Genomic DNA, 16,615 nt, shown 5'->3' with positions numbered 1-16,615 from the left:
CAAAGAAAGGAAGATTGTAACCAATAAGTCTTTTGTTATACTTTTTAACAGACAAGAACTCAGAATAAGAAAACACATCAAGGTAAAGAACTAAAGAAGGCTAGAATAGTACTACCAAACCCTTACTCTGAGGAAGAAAACTTGAGATTTATTTTATTTTCTGTAAAATCTGCTTTTGTGTTCAGTCTATCTGTCCATCTGATTATATGAGCACACAGATAGTGTGCAGAGATTTCAAAGAAGTGGAAGTTACATATATCTGAGGGTTGAAATTATTCTGTTATACAAATTTTCTACATGAAGGTGACTGAGCAAGAGCTATACACACTTGCTCTTCATAGCCCTCTGCTGCTTGCTAGAGCAGTATTCAACCTCAGTGAAGAGTCTTTGAGAAGAGAACGGATTGTAATGTTTCAGCATTGGTGGAAAATGAAACAAGTATTTCCCATGGATCAAGGAAACACCACTGAAGGCCCAAACCCTTCAGGAGTATTCAAAACTCAACAAATTTGTTTTCTAGTCAGCGGCAACATGTGAGCAAGACGTGAACTTTACTTTTACCTGCTGTCCTGAGTCAGCAGCTTGATGCATGCCGTGTGCCCACAGTATATTGCATATGTCAGAGGAGTGTTTTCATTGATGTCTCGAGGGCTGCTGTCTATCCCCAGTTCCAGCAGTGTCTGCACACAGTCAGCTTTCCCTGCTGCTGCAGCCCAGTGTAAAGGAGTCCTACAGGAAAGGGAGAGTATAATTAAAATAGATTAATAGATTTACAATCGAAACTATTAATGACATAGTGAGGGGTGCACAGGATATACTTGTGCAGATTAATAATATACATTTTAAGAAATTCTCCAGCCACCTGCTGTAGCTGCCTTTATTTAGTTGCAGATAAAGTAGATATGGGGCTGCAGAATGCCTATACCTTATACAATAGCATCTCTTCCACAGCTGGAATTGTAGACTAGGAAAAGTGACTGAAGTTTTCAGACTAGAATTTGAAAAAAACCTTCACAGTGTCCACTGCATAGGGGCAAACTCTTCTCATCTTTAAACCAACCACAATTGGCCATGGTTGGCAGAGGACTCTCCATGAAGGTAATTAGAGAATCCTCTCCCAGATGAGTGACAAGGACTGAACACATCTACCAGACTGCCACTTTGCCAGTTTCTGAGTTCTATGACAGGCACAGAACAGAGCACATATAATTGCTTTGAATCTCTGCAGAAGAATCAAACTGATTTTGTTGTTGGCATAAAATCTGCATCTTGTATTTAGAAACTTTTGTCCAGTTTCCAAATTGTTCTTGTGAAAAACCTGAAAGCACAGACAACATCACAAAAGAAGTGTTTAAGAATAAAAAAAAAAAAAAAAAAATTGAAATTTTTCTTTCTATTCCTTTTCAGTCCCAGTGACTTCAGATTGGGTGCAATCAGAAACACAATAGAATGAAAATCTTATAGATGTGTTTGTAAGAAAAGCTTACCTTTTCCTTCTCCAAGTATAATATATTCTGTGGAAATATCTGAGCACGTGGAATAGGTGGTCATGTCTTAATGAACTTTGAAGTGTAGGCTATCTCCTCCCTTTGCTCTTCTTTCCATAGAAACACAGCCTGCTCAACTACATTTTAATGATGTTTAGAAACTGCTCCAGAACCCTGTTCATTTTATTTCTGTTCCATTTTATTGCACTTTTCCATGAAGAATGATATTATTTTAAGAACCTAAAGACTTAAGCCAAGAAAACCTTGGCTTTTGCTTCACTGAGCAGAATAATCAATGTGAATAGCCAGCTGGTTCTCTTTGCATTAAAAAAATTTATGAGCAAAATTCCAAGGAAGGTAGGTGTGGGGTGAAAAAGAGGAAAGATGACTCTTCTGTACTTATGAAATAGAGATTTAATCGCAGAAGAAATCACAGGTATTTTCAGAATGGAAGGTGAGGGTCCCCTGGTCCTGTAGGAGTATGATATTTTCATCTTAAATACAACAAGAGAACACTGCCATTTCTTAAATACAAATAATAGCAGCATCCTGGCTTCAAGTTGCAGGATCCTATTGTATTGTTTTAAAAAGAATGTTCACTTTTGATTGAAAGAAACTTAGGTGACTTGTGGCAAAGTCCTTACAGAAATAAGCTCTTTTTCTAGAACAAATAGAAAGCTAAATATAATTCTTTCTAGTCAGTTATGGTACTAAGTAGAATACATGTGAGCTGGACTGGTTTGCAGTGTTTCTGAGAAAGCACAGCTCTCTGTGGAGTGCAGGGCATTACTAGGCCATGGCCTGTGAAACAGGAAACATGATTACAAGACAGAGCTGGTCTCAGATTATTAGAAAGGGAGCAGCAATTTCAGAGTTTCCATGGTTACCTGTCATCCACATCAAGGGCCTGCAGGTTGCACTTTGGGACTTTAGCCAGCTCACTGATGATATCACTGTAGCCTGCAGCAGCAGCAATGTGCATGCATGTTTTGCCATTCTCATCATCACAATTTATTATTGATGGTCCCTGCCAGTGGTCCAGAATGATGGAACACAGAATCCTGTTGCCACTCTGGAAGGAAGTCAGAGAAGGGAAGTGTTTTACAATGGAGCACACAACAGGCTGCATCTTCTCTGCTAGAGAATGCTAAATAGAGTAATGGTATTCCTCTGTGTGCATACCAGAATCTCCAGATATGAAAGCCAAAATCTTCCAATCTCCAGTTGGGAATTATGCTTACTTTCTGAATTTTCTAAAACACTCTGAACACTGGAAAAATAACAAATAATGAACCACTGCAGATATCTCCAGAAGTTGTAGAGTGTAAATTGCTTAATAGAAATTACTTGTGATTTTTGCTGTTTTGCTAAGCCAGAGTCCAGAAACACAAGCTTATATTTTTCAATAGAAATTTAGGGCTGAAAGGAACCTCAGAAAACCAACCCATATCTGTAAGTCTGTCTCAGTACACTTAGAAAAGCCATGTCAAATATTTGTTCAAGTGCTTCTTGAAAACTTTCTTAGCTAGTTTGCTCTGGTGTCTTAATAGAAAGTCGACGTTGTTCTCTAACCTGCAAATGAAATGGAACATTTTATATCCTACCTTAGTGGAAACAGAGCAAAAGAATTCATTACTTTTTTATAACAACAGAAACACAAGGTTGCAAAGGTCTTTCTGTACCATCAAATTCAATCCCTGCAATCACTTGAAGCTATGTTACATCATTCCTCTTATAAATTTTGTCCATTAAAGGCAATTAGGTTCCTTTTGCCCCCATTACTCTCAAAGGAACACAGTTCAAGAACTTCTTTGTTTTTATAATTTGTATCTCTAAATTCTATTCACACTCAGGGCTGATTATATCCTTTGTTTCTGTTCCAGCATTATTATTTGGATTAAATACTCCTTTCCTCTTACTGGTACTTGTTCTTCAGATGTATTTATAGGCAATCATCACATCTCTTTTGAATTGTTCTCTTGCTGCTCTAAGCAATCATGGTCTTCTAAAGCTTTTTTTTTAAAATATGCTTTCTGTTTCTCTCATTAACCTGGTAACCCATTTCCTATTGTGTTTTAGTTGTGTTTCCTTGAAGAGAGATGATTAAAATTGTACTAGTCATACAAAGATGTTTTTGCCAGATCTTGTACAGCAACACTGCTCTTCCTTATTTGTGTTAGAAATACCTCTTTTGGTATGTCATAGAACAGCATTTTCCTCATTCACAGCTGCGTCCCATTAGAAGCTCCTAGTCATTTTGGAATGACCCTTTACACCTCAGTACTTCCTTAAGTTTTTTTCCAAGAGTAGAGTTTCTAGTTTTGGGGAGGACCTTCTGTTACTAACACCAAAGTGCCTGATTTATACATTTTATCCTATCCAATTTTGTCCCATTTATATTGCTCAAGATTTAAAGGTGATCCATAACCCTGTATGACATCCCCATTCCTTCCTGTTATTGTCTTTCAGTTTTTTATTATTGGCAGATTTTAACAGAAAGCTCCTGTATTATGTGTCAAGATATTATGAAAATATTAAACAAGAGTAATATCTTATCCCTGAAAGTAATTTCCTTCCAGCCTCTATTCAACATTTAATCATACTCTTGTTTTCTGGATTTTAAGATACAATTTCTTTTGCTTCTCTGTACTTTTGTATCTTATTTTGTAAGATAGCTACTTATTCTAAATATATCTTTTAAAAATGGGTAGACATCCATTATCTCAAGACTCTACCATACACTTTTCCTCTCTGCAATTGGGATTCAGCTTCCTGTCATATTTTGCACCATTGAGAGGATATATTCCAGGTCCCTGGAACATTCTCATCTTACAACTATTCAGTCCAGCTGAGAATTTCCTTTATTTATCAAAACACGTCCCCCTGAAATCAGGAATTTTGTTTTACATGTACTTTGCTTAATTTAGAGTCTAATCTTGATCATGTAATCCAAGCTTATTTTCTATGGCCAGCATTTTGTAACATCCTGATTAACCATGCTCAAATTAAGTTATAGTTGTCTGAACATCTAGTGAAAAGAGGAGTGTTGATCCTCATGTTCAGGAATACTGAGGTCCTATGAATAACTGTTGTTTTTATTGTCCAGTCCTTATGCCAGATACCAATATCCTCCATACTGGTGATAATTCCCAGTTACATATTTTCATCATTAGCATCAGTGAAATCTCTAGTCACATTCAAGGCTAACTAAATCTAGAGGTCTATTGCATACTTCTAGGACTACCACAATAAATACGTATCTGTTATCATCCTTCTCTAAGTCAGTTTTGATACAAAAAATTATTTACATTAGTACCTTACTACTTCTGTATTTATGCTCTAGTGACTGGACTATTCCTCTGGTTTTACACTGTCTTGCTAAGTCCAAATTTCACACCCTGCAGCTGCAGTTTCAGTCCCTCCATGTTCTTGCACAACTCTTAGCATTCACATAATAAATTTCCCACTTCTCTGACCGGCATTTTATACTTTTACAGACTGTTCTGTCTCCCACCAATCTTCTGTTTTCTAGACTAAACAAACAATTTCAACCTCCCTGTGCAGGTCATGTTTTCCAATGCACTTATCATACTTGGTGCTTGCTTTTGGCCTGTTTCCAGTTTGTCTACAGTTTTTTTCAACCATGGGACTCCAAACAACACAATTATCCAGCAGAGGCTTCTCTCCTGACATTGAAAATGACTTCCTGCAGCCCACATGTACCATACTTTTGTTAATATGTCCCAGAATAATGTTTGTTTGATTTATATCAACACCATAACCTAAACTCTTCTCACTTTTGTAATCTGCTAGTCTATTACTCTTAATTTTGTGTAAAAACCTTTAATTTTTTCACAATTCTGTATACAGTGTTATTTTATTAACTTCAGTTAATTCCTACAGTTTCTCAAAATAATTTTGAATTTCATCCCTAGCCATGATGTACTTGATGTCCCTGTAATTTGATTTTCACTGTGGGTTATATGTGTGCTCTGTATTTCGACACCTCATTATGGAACAAATAAAAACATTCTTATGATACAGCCCTGGTTGGACAGTCTATGAGATATTCACCTCCAAAGATTATTTGAACTGTCTTGAATGTGGCTGATAGAGAATATATGATGTGTGATACAAGTCTCTGGTGGATTTTGATGGCGTCACTCCTTCTTATTCCTCTATGGGATATCTTGGACAGAGTTCTGTGTCTATTATAGCAAGTTGTGCGTATAAAAATTGTGTTATTGATGTTATTCAATGTGATTAAACTTGCATGTGATTAAACTTGCACTAAACTGCTCAAATGAGAAAGGAACAAAGAATTAGACTTTTAATGACCACTGTATTTGCCACATGCTTAGCAAGGCTTCTGTGCCATGTGATGAGTTTTATCTTGTCACTTTTCCAGAACTTTTGTGTTTTATTACATGGGATTAAAATGATTAATTGACATTCAAACATACTAAACCTTGTTAGATATAGAAGCCTCTTACCTGAGGAAGTAGTAATTGCTTTGAAGATGGCTATAAAAATTCTGCCTTGTTTCAACAATTCAATCAAATTGTTACTTCCATTTTCTAAGTGATCAAGAATATTTCTTAATATGTGAACTTTCTGCTGCATGAGATTTCTGGGCGACTGCTCAGTGGCTTTCCAGTTCTCTCTTCTTAGGAATGCCTTCTTATCTTTAAATTCCTCTTGGCTCTTTGAAATTGCACTCAAAATTCTCCAAAAATGCTTACAGTGCCCTTATTCTGTGATTGATAGCTTTGAGCTGTGGTTACCAAAAATGTAGTGTTCCTGTGGTAAATTTACCGCAGCACTATTGTTAGACCAGAATGTTGTCTGGTAAATTTACCATAGGAAAATCACGTGTTTTTGTAACATTACTGTACGCATCACTAAATTTCATGTTCCCTTTTTGTATTCAAATTCTTTACAGCAGAGATTAAAATGTTCTCAGAGATTATCAGTCATTTTTGCTATTTGTTTTTGCTTTTTTGTTTCTAAATAGTTTTGCAGGACTTTTCCCCACCCCTCCCCTGCTCCTCCCCCAGGACTTTTGTCCCATCTTACAATTTTATCTGCTTCCACCCATTTTTGATTCTTCTCAGTGAAATTTTCTTCCTGAGATCCCTTATCTCAAATAAACATACTGTATTGTTCCAGGGTGACTTGTCTCAAACCAGGATATTTATGAAGAAGAAATGTCCTAAAGCCTGTATCCCTGAGCCCCTGTAAGAAAAACTCTGTGCTTTATGCAAATTTTTGTCTGAGATTTGTATCATCTCCAGACAATGGCAAACAGCCAAATCACTAACAGATATTTAGCTCTGACACTTGATTACAACTCTGGTTTCTATAAGTTGGCTAATGAAAGTCAGACTTCTGAGACTTGTGTCTCTGAGTGCTTTCCAAATAAGAAAATAATTATTCAGGAAGTATCTATCTAATCAAGTACCATGAGGAGAATCCCAAACCTCTGGGACACTTTTCTAGTTTTGACACTTCTTTCAGCTATGTCTACTCAATTTATCCTCATTGTTACTACAATCACGGTTCTTACATTTCAGCCCTTTCTATGTCCAACTGATAAGCAGAACAATAATTTTATAAAAACTTTCTTGTCACTTACATAATATTTTACCATAACATTACATTTTATTCTGACAGGTTTTCAGTCATAAACATTGAGAAGTTTGTTTTTTTGTTTATACTGCACTGTATAGATGGCTATTTTTTCCCCTCTTCAGAATATTCTAGTAAACTAGATAATGGGTTGTCAAAGAGGAGTCATATGAAAGGAGTCTGCTAAGCCTTCTACCAGTAATGGAGAGGTGGTATGGGTAGAGGAACAAGCTATGGACCACTTAACTGGTCGCCTGAAACCCAGATAAAATACTTTTCTTCCAAGTAAATGCCTCTGGAGATTATATGGTTAGGTTGTATTAGTTCTCCTATATTTCCTATCTGTTTGTATTAGCATGCAGTTTAAAGCTTTCCTATATCTATAGCCATCTTTGTCAGGAAAGTCCCCACTAGAAGCTCTTCATGTTGCTTCTTATCATTAGCATTGAACTTCAGGTCTGCCTGTGTTTTCCTCTTTTTCATTCTGTCATTTTCTGATTTCTCAATTATGAACCCAAAGCCACCCCCAAGTAGCTTGAGATTTTGAGCATTATTTCCCTCCTTTCTGCAGCAACAAACAAATACTATGACCATTGCACTACTCTGGGAGGTAACTCACTTTTACAAAAAAAGCAAAATGAATTACATTTACATAAGTACTTCCAGCTCCCTCCTGGAAACCATCCCTGGGTGCTGTTTGAGTTTTATGTTAGAGAATCCCTTTTGTCTTTCCTCTTATCCTTCACAAACAGACACACATAGAATACTTGAATCTGAAATCAACTGTAACACCAGCAGGACCATTAGAAAATAAAACAGGCAAATGAAATAAAAATCTTTTTCTCTTTGCTGAAATAAGGAAACATGAGCCATTTAAAGTATTTTTGAGCAACCTACAGCAAAATTTGAACAAATAACTTGTCTGTGGACTTTTTCCTTTACAACCCTAGATGAAACTATTATGTTGGTAAATACATCTTTCCCTTCAAATAACTTTTTAACCTTTTTCTTTATTCTAAAATTCAGTATTTACCAAAAGCAGAAGCCATTCCACATTATTTTCCACATGGTTCTCTTGACTGGATCTTGAAAAGCCTTGGTCTTTAACTCAAGGCTATTCTGGCAGAAACTGTGTTTAGTTACAGCTATACTGGCAAAACTCAGCTATTCTTCCAATACATTCTTTTCCCTTATGTGATTAATTTCACTGATGTGCCATTTTCCTCATATTCACAGGCAGAGCACTGGAGCAGGGCATCACATCATTACTTTTATTGTAATATGATTTAGAACTTCATCCTAGAATCAGAGCAAGATAAATGTTGCATCAGCTGTGAGGATAAGTCAGGTTGGAATCAGATATTAAGGCAGTTCTCAGAAATCTATCTTGTGGTAGGTGTGGTGTCTGCTGTTTTAAGGATGGAGAATGTCAGACTCAAAAACAGAGACATAACATTGCTTCTAGTCTACAGCAAACTGTAGTGCTGTGGGAAATGTCCTTATATTGGCAGTTTGGCTTACTGAAGAGTTTTGCACACGTTGGTGCTTCCTGCCATGTATCGAGGACTTCCAGCACCTCCCACTTCTGCACCCAAGACTAGACAAAGCTAAGAAATGGAAACACCTTCACTCTACCTAATTTCCTGGCTGCTAGATGGCTGAACTTGGCAGTGGAGAAGTGAGCAAAAATTCAGAGCACCCTGTGGTTTCTCTACCCTGAGAGGACATGGAAAACTGGTCTCTGTGATGAGGAAAGAAGCAAGTCATAATACCATCTTCATCTTTCCTCCTGCCAGGGAAACTGTGCCAGAGAATCCCTGAATGCAGCCCAGGCACTTCACAGAGTGTACTTCTGATGGCAAACCAATAAAAATTAACAACTCCTCTGACACCACTGTAGATATATTGGTGAGACTTAGTCAGCTCAGAGAGAAGCTCATTTGTCTTCTCCTAACCCAAGTGCTGCAGCTTTACACAGCCACTGAGACAGTATCTCTGCAGAGTCAGAGCGACACAGCTTGGCTTGACTTTATGGCACTGTGGGAAAGAGAATGTGTTGCTGTACAAGAAAGTCCTGTGGTCCTCAGAGCATTGCTGCCTCTGGTACAGCTAGAGCATTTAAAATATTTTAAAAATATTTTTCCTTTTAGCAGCCTTAATGTGTGTTGGGAAAAAGTACCAAATGACAAAGGCAGTCATGGAGGCATGATTCTGGCTATCACATGTCCCTGCCTCTCTAACCGTCTCTTTGCTCAAACAAAACACTGCATGAAACACTGGCCAAGTCTCTCTGAGAATTTATTCTCCCTTGGAGTCTAAGTGCATATGATTTATTGTGTAAATGACTATGACTATGACTAAAATCACTTGGCAACTTTCCCCTGCTATTGCATTGTTGTAAGGACTGATTTCTCCAAATGAGCTGTTTACATGCTTTGGAAAAGAGGTAATTTTTTAAATCTGCAGAAGAATAAGGATTTATTCTATCAGAGAAATGGAAGCATTTGTCTTCAAGTGCCTTTTGTCAGGCACAGGAGATCAGGACTTGTATAGATATGCAAGAAGTGTGTTGCACATACATCACTCATATTCTGGCATCCACTGTGCAGTTACACATAGACTGTGTGCTGGGAAGAGATCTGGCAATTATTCTGTACCTACCTACAGGATCTGCCCAAGACAAATTCCTGCTAAGCTCAGTGGGAATTCTGCAATTGATTACCTCAGACATTTGATTGGCGTGAACAATTACATTGTCTATGGCATGTTCACACTTGAAGGGCTTACTTTTTAACAGTTTATTATTTCAGTTAGAGTTTTTCTGATGATCTGGCTGTACTGATGAGTTTTTATATCAATACTGCAAGTCTGCAGATGATACAAAACTGGGAGGAGCTGTTGACAACCTCCAGGGCAGGGAGGCCCTGCAGAAAGACCTTGATAAATTAGAGAGATAGGCAACCATCAACCATGCAGAGTTCAACACAGCAAAGTGCTGAATTATGCCCCTGGCATGGGGCAGCCCTGGATGTACAGACAGACTGGGGAATGAGAGGCTGCACAGCAGTGCCATGGAAAGGGCCCTGGGGCTCTGGTCCATGGCAAGTTGAACATGAGCCAGCAGTGCCCTGGCAGCCAGGAGGGCCAAGCGTGTCCTGGGGGCATCAGGGACAGCATCACCAGCCAGGCAAGGGAGGGGATTGTCCTGCTCTGCTCTGCACTGGGGCAGCCTCACCTTGAATGAGGTGCTGGGGGCACTTCTAGGTATCACAGTATAACCAAGTTAATAAACTATTAGAGAGCATCCAAAGGAGGGCAATGAAGATGGTGAATGGACTTCAAGAAAGCTGTATAAGGAACAGCTGAGGTCACCTGTTCTGTTCAGCCTGGAGGAGATGAGGGGAGACCTCACTGCAGTTACAACTTCCTTATGAGGGGAAGAGGAGGGGCAGACAGGCCTCTTTCTCTGTGGTGACCAGTGACATGATCCAAAGGAATGGCCTGAAGCTGTGTTGGGAGGTTTAGGTTGGATATCAGGAAAAGTTTCTTTACCAGTGGGAGTTTGGGCACTGGAACAGGCTTCCCAGGGAAGTAGTCAAGCACCATCCTGCCAGAGTTCAAGAAGAGTTTGGATAATGCTCTCAGGCACAGTGTGACTCTTGGGGTGACCTGTGAGGGCCAGGAGTTAGACTCAATCCTTGTGAGTCTCTTCCAACTCAGCTTATTCTGTGACAACTTAAAATGAAGAAATAGTTTGCAGCTACATAAAAAATGAAGCAGCACTTAGGAATATCCTTCAGCACTGGAATTTAGCTGTCTGTACCAAATAATTCTCAAAATCCTCTCTGGCATTGTTTAGGCCTGGGTCAATGAATACTTTCCCTACCAGTTCCTGGAGGTAAAATGAGTACCAGATCATTGCCAGTAAGTGGTCTGTGTATGACCATCCTGCTTGGGTAAGAGAGTATAGCAGTAGGGACACAGGTTGTCCCATGATAGTTTGTCTCAGTGCCAGAGCCAAGACTCAAGCACATTTAATTCACTTTTGTAGACAGTGTCACAAATATTTAGGGCACTTAATGGAAAAAACTTCTGCTGGTATTAAAGCAAGTTTATTTCTTACTCAAAACTATTTGCAAATTCTTCTATCTTGTTTTGCAACTTGACAGCTCACTCTGTAGATCTCTGCTTCTATGTAATGTTCCAGGCTCCATAAGCAAGAGTTGTACCATTGCTTCTATGTAATGTTCCAGGCTCCATAAGCAAGAGTTGTACCATTGCTAGAATGACAATATTTACAAAAGAAGGTGATTTTAGAAGTGTATATTTAAAAAATGAAACTTGAATATCTTTTTGACTTGTTTGTTAACAGTCAAAAAATGTCTTTAAAGCTTAGTGACATAAAAAAAGGAAATCACTATTCCTCCTTTCAAGCCATCTTTAGAAAACTGCATGAAACAAGGAGAAATAAAGTACAACTTTGCAGGGAAAGAAATCTGCCTGAAACCAACTAGACAGTGAACCATGCCCAGCAAATGCACCTTTTCTGGTCAGTCCAACAACAGACATATCTGCAGTAGAGAAACACTCACTGGGTTTTAAGGTGGCTTTGGAAGTCTCTCTGAATTCTTCCACTGTATATAGCCCACATGAAAAAATGGGTGATGGGCAGAGACAAGGAGAGAAGTGATCCCTTGGGAGAGATTCTGAGCCATGACTCATTTCTCCGGCCCCTTCCTCTGCTCTGGCTGGATAGCCAGCTGTGTCCTCAAGATGTCCTGCAGCAACAGAGACATTCTTTCCTAGAAATCCTGGCATTTAAGTGTGCTTTCATCTTCCAACCAATTACAGAAAAACTGCGGTGCTTGGGCAACCAAACACAAATTAATACTTACTTATGCATTTCTTTTACAGTGTGTTTTATATATACAGGTATTTCACTCTCTTCTCTGGAAACAGAGGAATGAAATAACTGCATTGTTGCTATGGAACAAATACTAGCGCTTCTAATTTTTTAAAAACTTAGCACTCCAAATCAGCCTATTTAAAAATCATAAGCACGCCTCCCCATGGCAGATTGTTATTTTTAATAGCTTCTTTCTAGTTGCATTCTTTTTATTCCTACAGGTTTGTATTTCTTCACTTAATTTTTTTTTTTTTTTTTTTTTTTTTTTTTTTTTTTTTTTTTTTGTGTATCCTTTAGTAGAAAGCTGATATTTTCACGTAATCATTTGACTTTGGGAGCCAGAGACTGAGAACAAGACAAAGAAAATTCTGGTAAAAATGATGACAACTGGCAAGGCAATGTAGCAAGATTCAAAATCTTCCCAGCTGTTTCCAAGGTACTACTAATACTGTTACAGTATAGAACTGTGTAGCCTCATAATCCATGCTGTATGGTATATTTTATATTATATTTTACCAGGATTTCAATAATACCATTATGTAGAATTGTTAGAATGCTTTTACCTTTGTCCCTGTATCAGTTACAGTTTTGTATTTCAAAGGTGTGTTTCCTTTTCACTACAGTAATTAATGCTGGCTGAAGTGAAAGGAGAGAAATACCTCCCGAGACACTTTTAATAGGCCTGTCTGCACCAGCACATAGAAATAATGCATGTGTAAAAAATGTGGCATGAGATACTCTCACAGCAAACAGTAATGATCAGTGTTTTTGACACTGATACATTTGCACTTGAGATGTGAACTTGAATGGCAGGAGACTTGAGTTTCTCAAAAGAGCAGGCCTTGTTGTGGGCAAGGTCTGTCTGGCTACATGGATGGGACTGATCATCCCATGATGCCTGATAGAAGACAAAGTCACACACACGCAGTCTTGGAAAGAGTCAGCACAGAACAATGATTTCATATGAAATATGCCTCATGCTCATGAATTTGGGTTTCAATGGTGGGCAATGATTTTTGTATGGTCCTACTGTGTGTTTCAGCCGAGTGTGAACAAAGTGCCTCTTTCCTGCAACTTCTGAAACAAGTTTCTGTGCAGTGTCTGGTCTTCCCCTCGCTGCATTTAAAAAAAAAAAGAAATTAAACACAGGGCCCTATTCAGCCAAAAATAACCCCTGCAGCTGTACTGCCTGAGCTCTGTGAGTCTCTTGTTCTCTGAAGATATTTATACAATTCTTAAAGGAAAAATATCTCCTTTCCAGCAGTCACAGAGGAGGCAATTAGACATAACGATGATCCCATCGAGCAGAGCTGTTGTTCTGTTCTGTCACAGCAGAGAAAGTTGTGCCTGTCCACAGTATGCAAATCTCCTGGGCCTAAATGGGCAGCAGAGAGCACTGGCTGCAAGTTGTTTTCTTGGCCAAGAGTTTTCTTATTTGAGTAAGAGAAATGTAGAAATGTGAACAAATCTATTTCATGCTCTGGTATTTCAAATGCCACTTCTGGACTTAGAATGTGGAGAAGCATGTGGAAGGAAGAAGTAACTTAAAGGGTTTCACGGCAGAAATCTCACAATAAGGAAAAAAGGGGTGCATGTGTGTCATTCTGCACGCTTCCTCTTGATTTCCGGGAGCAGCTTAAAGGAAAAGAGGGCATTTGTGAGTTCCTTCCACCTGAGGCCAAGTGAGTTTTGTGCAGTTTCCGTTTCCCCATTTCTCAAGACTTTTTCTGCACATTTGTGAGAGAAGGGTGGAGGTGAGAGTTAACAATGGAATTAAATAATGAAACATACAAAATACAGAATCAGGGAAAGCTTTCCCCTCAGGAAAGGAGGGGAACTCTGAGGGTTATAAAGTGGATTCACTTTTGTCTTTCTGTTTGTCAGACAGGTTGTCCCCAGACCTATGATATAGACCACTGGCTATCATGCAGAAGTTGGCATGGGATTCAGATATTTCCCACTGGAAGCAGGCAGAACTGGAATAAGCCTGGTGAAAATGCACAACAGGTAGTAGAGTAGATACCTTTAATCTTCTAAGGCAAATAACAAGTCAAATTTAAGACTGATTAAAGAAGAACAAAACTTTTGAAATATTACCAGTTTCAGAGGTCAAAATATACCTCTTCAAAATATACTTCAGAAAAAAAAAGGTAGGCCTATTACATGTTAATCATTTTTGTGAGGCTGTGGTTGAAGATTATTTGTTCAGATGTCCTTACCCTGTAATAAATATCATATATGGCAGTTCAGAATTTCAAATTTCCTTGCCGACACTTCTTTTAAGAAGAGAAAACTTAGACCAAAAGATGAGAATGCAAACATTTGGTAATTGCATGAAAAGGTTGCTGGATTTTTGTGTGAGTTCTATTTTGGTTTACCTGTTGTGCATGTGTTTTGAACATTGGTACTTGAATTTGCTATGCTTAGACAGCACATGAAAACATACAATTTCATCCAGGCAGTTTTCTGCACTAAACTAGGAAACCCAGTAAATTATGCTGTATTTGACATCACTTACTATCACAATTACATAATACAGTTTTTAATGCCATAGTAAATCTGTATGGTTTGTTTCTCTAATAATGGCCTGCGTATTTGACAATGCTCTTTTCCACATGAGATAGAAACACACAGTTCAACAGGAAATGTGTTTAGCTCCATGTCTTCTCCAGTCTCCAGAGAGGTAGGGTCTCAACCCTTCAGATAATTCTTTCATAGCTGTAGCTCTTTAAATATGTTTTCACTTGTGTTTATGCTATTTTATTCCCAAAGGCCTTTGGCAAGTAAGCTGCTAGTTTCTGCAACCCTGATTTAGTGAAAAAAAAATAGGCATAAATTCAACATGAAGCATACACGTAGTCCCACTTGAGATAAATGAAAACTTTGGGTCAACAGGGCTAAGCTTCTATTAGGTATGCCTTGGTCTCCAAAGAAGATGCTAGACCCTTGATCTATACCCACTGGCAAAATGCTGGGGCTTAGTGGGCATTTTTAGCATCCAATTTCCTTGTTCCACAGCCCAAACCACTTCCTTAGAAGTGTTTAGGACACCACAATAGCCAACTCAGTTCAATAAACATCCCACTGGGGCTGTGTTGTGGCTCACCTGTACTGCCCAGTGCAGAGCTGTTTTGAAGTCCTTGTCCACCAGAGTTGGGTCTGCTCCCTTGTGCAGCAGAGTCTGGGTGTGCTGGGGTCTATTGTGGAATGCAGCCCAGTGGAGTGAAGTCATTCCCTGCAAGCCACAAACCCAGAGGGCAAATTATTGTCACTCACAGGAGCATCCTTTAAGTCTATGTAGACAAGCTAGGCAGCCCTGAAACCATCCAGGGTGGACACATTCTTCCCTCTTCACCCTGATTTGAAATATTTAGTAGCAGCTTCTGAATTAGTGGAGTCACGAGGGGGAACCAAGCAATTAGCTTTTTGGAATTAGTACAGAAAATGGACACAAACACAAATGCTTCCTCCATATGTGCCTATAGCCTGTTATAAGTAACATGTGGTCAAGGCCATGATGGCTGGGGGGACAGTTCCTCCCTGCTCAGGGAGGAACTTTTCTTGAATCCTGCAAGAAAAGCCTGGTTTAGGCTGGTGCTTAGGCATTACACAGCATGATGTTTGTGCTTGGTCTTATCTTTGATCCAAAAAAAATATTATAAGCTATTACTGCAGCTGGCACTAGTCAGCAAGCTAAAGAACTGACAGACTGATGCCCACAAGAAAGTCACAATATAAACATTTATATATTCACTCTTCAGGGAGAAAACAAAGCAAATGGTAGGTTCTTCAGCTGCATTTTTATTCCATCTTAGCTACATCCAGTCAGTCTTAATAGATCAGAGAATTCATGGCCTATAGCATTCTTACACTCACCTGTATTTTACTCTATATCCATAATAATTAAGATTTTCTGTATAAATTGACTAATTTATTATGTTTCTAACAAATTTCTAGTGTTTTCAGGTGTGGCAACGTTTTCCTTTCGGTAAGTGCTGTTTCCTCTCTTATGAGAAAAAATGCATTTCAGGGGTCTTGCCTGATTTCCAAAAGGATAAAAAGCATTAAAAAAAAAAAGAAAAAAGAAAAAAAAAAAAGTTGAGTGGAAAAGCAATTAAAACTTTAACTAGAACTCCAATAAAGCCAGTTGGTAATAACCCAGGTAAAGTATGAGCTATATTGATGCAGACAGCTTATCAGTGCATTAAAGTGGAAGCTGTTTGCAGTGATTTTCTGACTAAAAGCCTGAATGCCGTGGCATTCATTTCTCTCACTCATCGCACATCTTATAAGACTTTTAGTTCCCATGTGGCCTAAGTATGGGTGATAACAAAACAGAGCAGTTGAATGAGAGCAGTTTTGGTTTTACTTAGGGTTTGCAAAGCTTAATCATGGGGGTTTCGGTTTTGTAAAACCAAAACTGAGGGTAAACTCCTGCACCAACTGAAATTAATGGGAGCTCTGCCATTTATGTCAGTAGACATGAGGGACTTAGTACTGTTGATGGACACACATTATCTGTGAGGCATCAGCAAAGTGATTTCCGGCTGGGAAATGAGTACAGGTCCTGGAGAGTGTGCAAATCACTGAAGAA

The 16,615-nt window shown here is 38.7% G+C and overlaps 1 protein-coding gene across 7 annotated transcripts in view; it reads right to left on the bottom strand.

The window, feature by feature from the left end:
* ANKRD55 (ankyrin repeat domain 55) overlaps positions 1 to 16,615 on the bottom strand; it is a 47,682-nt gene that overhangs the window by 13,657 nt on the left and 17,410 nt on the right. For all 7 annotated transcript variants that reach the window (XR_011678967.1, XM_071425387.1, XM_071425388.1 and 4 more), the window contains exons 6-8: positions 15,128 to 15,256; positions 2,375 to 2,559; positions 562 to 729 (exon numbers count right to left, since the gene is read on the bottom strand). Coding sequence is in view for 6 of the 7 variants with exons in the window: in XM_071425387.1 (XP_071281488.1) it covers positions 562 to 729; positions 2,375 to 2,559; positions 15,128 to 15,256 (482 nt within the window). In the remaining variant the exon portion in view is untranslated. The remainder of the gene's footprint in view (positions 1 to 561; positions 730 to 2,374; positions 2,560 to 15,127; positions 15,257 to 16,615) is intronic.

The sequence above is a fragment of the Agelaius tricolor genome, unplaced genomic scaffold (genome assembly GCF_023055355.1).
Source record: "Agelaius tricolor isolate 1412-34295 unplaced genomic scaffold, bAgeTri1.0.p SCAF_4, whole genome shotgun sequence".
Lineage (NCBI taxonomy): Eukaryota > Metazoa > Chordata > Aves > Passeriformes > Icteridae > Agelaius > Agelaius tricolor.
Note: the sequence above shows the minus strand (reverse complement) of the source record. Positions and strands in the feature narration are given on the sequence as shown.